The sequence below is a fragment of the Sinocyclocheilus anshuiensis genome, unplaced genomic scaffold, assembly GCF_001515605.1.
Source record: "Sinocyclocheilus anshuiensis isolate Anshui unplaced genomic scaffold, SAMN03320099.WGS_v1.1 scaffold280, whole genome shotgun sequence".
Taxonomy (NCBI): Eukaryota; Metazoa; Chordata; class Actinopteri; order Cypriniformes; family Cyprinidae; genus Sinocyclocheilus; species Sinocyclocheilus anshuiensis.
This window is the reverse complement of record NW_015558575.1, coordinates 591784-595836: the sequence shown is the minus strand read 5'-3', so window position 1 is coordinate 595836 and position 4053 is coordinate 591784. Positions and strand designations below refer to the sequence as shown.

General features: G+C 37.0%; 1 protein-coding gene across 1 annotated transcript in view; it reads left to right on the top strand.

Moving 5' to 3' along the window:
- LOC107679662 (T-lymphoma invasion and metastasis-inducing protein 2-like) overlaps nt 1-4053 on the top strand; it is a 33563-nt gene that overhangs the window by 6358 nt on the left and 23152 nt on the right. The window contains exons 7-10 of the mRNA XM_016475279.1: nt 711-824; nt 2936-3103; nt 3377-3481; nt 3732-3810. Of these exons, the coding sequence (XP_016330765.1) occupies nt 711-824; nt 2936-3103; nt 3377-3481; nt 3732-3810 (466 nt within the window). The remainder of the gene's footprint in view (nt 1-710; nt 825-2935; nt 3104-3376; nt 3482-3731; nt 3811-4053) is intronic.

Sequence of the window (4053 nt, the reverse complement as noted above, 5' to 3'; positions counted from 1 at the left end):
GGCTGTTTTCAGCTGTTTTTTCAGCAGGATTTTCTGTTTTTATTTTTTAAAGCATTGTGTTGTTAGCTTAGCAACATGCTAACATAATATTCTGTTTTAACCATGAGTATAAGTCGAGTGTCTTGTGCGCTTCGCATGTGTAGCACTATTAGTGATGTTAACTGCCTTGTTGCTCATAAATAGTGTTTCAGTTCAGTCAGTTGTGAGGTTTTATTCAAGACAGGATGCTGTTTTATTATGTAACTAGCTGTCTATGTACCGTGAGGAGTCCACCTCACTGCAGGAACAAAGCTTATGTCAGTTTTTGGTATTTTGGGTTTTGCCTTTTCAATTATTTGTAGAGGACAAGCCATACCCTTGTCTGTTTGTATAGACTACATCCATATAATAATTATGTATGGCACATGGGTGTCTTGGGTGAGGGGAGGCCGTGTCTCCCACTCTGCCTTCATGATTACGGCTGATCCATCTGTCAGCTTTTATAGACATATAATTTTAGCATCTTCCAGACCTCTCATTATTTCCCAGCAAACCTCAGGGTTATTTCTGCTGTGATCTACAATCAGAATAGTATCAAAGCTGGCGCCTCAGATTGATGGTTTCTAATTAAAGCATGGACATAGAAGCATGCTGCTTTTTTTAGCCTGGATGCTGCTCTGCATTTCTTACGATGTGTGTTTAATGTTTCTGTATGTGTGTTTGTGATGCAGATTTTTGAAGGATATTCCTCTGGATCATTTGGTCATCCATCCACACAAAGCAGCTCAGACCATAATGCAACAAGTGAAAATCACATCTTCTGTGAGCCACTGTGGGAGAAAAAGGTGTGTTGAATCGCATTAAAGGGATAGTTCACCCAAAAAATGAAAATTACCCCATGATTCACTCACCCTCAAGCTATCCTAGGTGTATATGACTTTCTTCTTTCAGACGAATACAATCTGAGTTATATTAAAAAATGTCCTGGCTTTTCCAAGCTTTATAATATGAATGGGGGTTGAGATTTTTGAAGGCCAAAAAAGTGCGTCCATCCATCATAAAAATCATGTTTTAATAATATTTTGTTGTGCTTTAAGGAAGTACACTTATTTTGATATGTTAATTAACATAATAAAGCACTTGATTATAATTTTAATTGTTATGTTATTCGATATTACATTGATAGTTAATATATTTTACAAATACTAAATTGCAACTCAATCATTACAAACATGTAATTAAAAATATTTAAATAGACAACCTACACGCTTCAATAAAAATGACATTAAATACAGAGTTCTGGCATGAAACTCTAGATGGTGCAGTCCGATAGGTCTAACTCAATCTGACCTAATGACATAATTATGACATGACACAGCTGATTGGTTCTCTCCTGTATCAGTAGCCAATGAGCTCGCTGCCCAACATTCAAATATATGACTAGTGTTTGCTGTAGCAGTTGCAGCTTGCTTCAGAAACCCTCCACCTTCCCAAGCTCCACCTGTATAGATCTGCTACGGGGTGATTCATGTATGCTATATGGGAGTTATTTTATGTATGTTATATTTGCAGCAGCAATATTTCTTACATGCTCACAGCAGCATGTTGTGAAAGTATTGGCAGTAGCATATCTCGGTATTTGCTCTGCCGCAGCAGCAGCAGCAGCAGCGTAGCAGATCTATTCCGCCATTGCATTGTCAAGTCCCCATATTGAGGATGCAGCTGAAGGACAATAGAATTACATTGAACGAACCTCCCCCATTCTGGCCATTTCTCCACCCCGTGATCTGTTTGCACTGCATAATGTCAACAGATCAGCAGGTTGTTGTGACAGCTGTGTGAGTTGAGTCAGTGAAAAGGGACGTGACCCCCCTTTCTCCCTCTCAAAGAATAAAGAGTGCGCTAAAGATCCATATTAGTGTTGTTGGCACCTGGCTTTGACCCAGCAGGCTGGCTCAGAACAAGAGCAGAGGAAAGTTTGAGGAGTGGATTTTTTTCTCACGTTTTGTTTGCTAGAAAGGCAGCTGTAAACGTAATGCTATGTTCCAGCATCAAGCTATTTTTATGTATAAATAATTGAAAAATAATAATCAATGATTTTATTATGATCAAGTACTTTAAATGTGCTTTAGTATGTTAGTCAGCACATCAGAATAATTGTACTTTAAAATGTGACAAAAGATCAGTACAACATGATTCAACGTACTGTAAAACCTCCACTTTTACATAGTGCACTTTTTAAAAGTACTTAAGTGTCTTAAGAAACAGTCATAAAAGTAATCTCTTTAAGTACACTTAATTTGTGAATATTATATTATTTGCAAGCCCACATTCAGAACAATTAATCACACTTCTTTTTCACAAGGGAAATGAAAAGACGATACACTGTAGTGATATCATACTATTATTGGAAAAAGCTATTTTGATAATAGCTACTGTCAAATTGGTAGCATTGCTATTATTTGGTATTTTCTAAAACTATATCTTACTTTTTTATTTATTTATTTATTTTATTAATAAATAAATAAATAAAGAAAGTAAGATATAGTTTTAGAAAATAAGAATAAGAAATAAGAAATCATTTTGCAATTATTTTGCAGCACATTTCAGTTTAAACATTTAGCATTTCATATAGTTGATGGTTATATATCAAGACTAGTAGCATAAAACAGCGTAAAATCATAAATCATAAAATCATAAAAAGTGTAAAAGTTAACATCATTTATGTCGGTGTAGCAGACGAAACGTGGTTCTGATGTCCACACTGAATGCACAGGGACTTTATTTTACTATTTGCAGTATTAAATAATAATGCAAAGTTATATAAAGCAACTAATATTATCTCAATTATCAGTGTCATATTTCATACTAAGCTATTGAATTATTTCAAACTGAGACATTGATCTATACGTTTTTCACTTTTGGTCTTTTTTATCCTCTTGCCTGTTGTCAGCAGAAGTTGGATGTCTTTACCAAAATGCATATAACAGCGCCTCCTGAAGGTAACCCGTGGGACTGCAGTCTGGAAAGCCGGGTGTACGTGCTCATGCCGGACAGTCAGGTCGTCAGTGTGCCAGTCAAACAGGACTCTCTGGTTGCTGATGTTCTCTCATTGGCCTGCAAGGTAATTCAGCAATCACCTCTCACAGACCCAGTGACCTGAAATGGCCATAACCAGAAAAACACGAACAACTAAAGTTCATGCGTTTGCATTTTCTGTCTTTTGTGGTCTCTTGTGTCTGGTTCAGACCTCATGAAATGACAGAAAGCGTGCACAATAACTTGAGGTTCTCACAGGATGCATTCGCTTTGAGATGATTTAATAAATCATTACACATTCTGAGCTCCATATTGATCTCTATATGAATGTAATAGTGGATATCATTGTCTTTTGTAGGCAAAGCAGCTTGACCCAGCTCTGCACTGCCTGCACACGAGGAGACATTTGGGACAAGATGTGGAGAGAAGTACTCCAGTGCCCACAGACCAGCTGAGGACCCTGGTGAGACGAAAACACACTTTATAAAGCAGATTGTTCAAGCTAAACTCTATTTAGATTAGTATTGCCTGCAACAATAACCATCTTAACCAGTTTGTTCTGTTAACCTAACGTTGCCCATCTAAAACTAGTTGGATTGGAATTTAAGCAAGTCCAAACTAGTCTAAGCTGTTTTTTTCTTGTTATACACACTAATTTCACAAAACCTTGCTTTATCACACAGCAACAATGATGCTCTGCTCTTGTTTAACAGGTCTATGATGAACTGGAAGTTTGGCCTCTCAATGTGTTGACCATAAACATGTCCCGGCCAGACACAACCATAGACTTTGGTGAGTTACTGTACAGCAGGATCAGCAAGAAAAGAAATAGTTCACCCATAAGTGAATATTTATTCACTCTCGTCATTTACATAATTTCCTCACTCTTGCATTGTTCAGAAACTGTATGATGTTTTTCAGAGGAGCAACAAAGTTTAGCAGAATATCCAAGCTGCTCTGTTCCATACAGTGTATATATATTAGAGCCCGACCGATATATCGTTTAGCCGATATTATCCGCCGATATATCGGTAT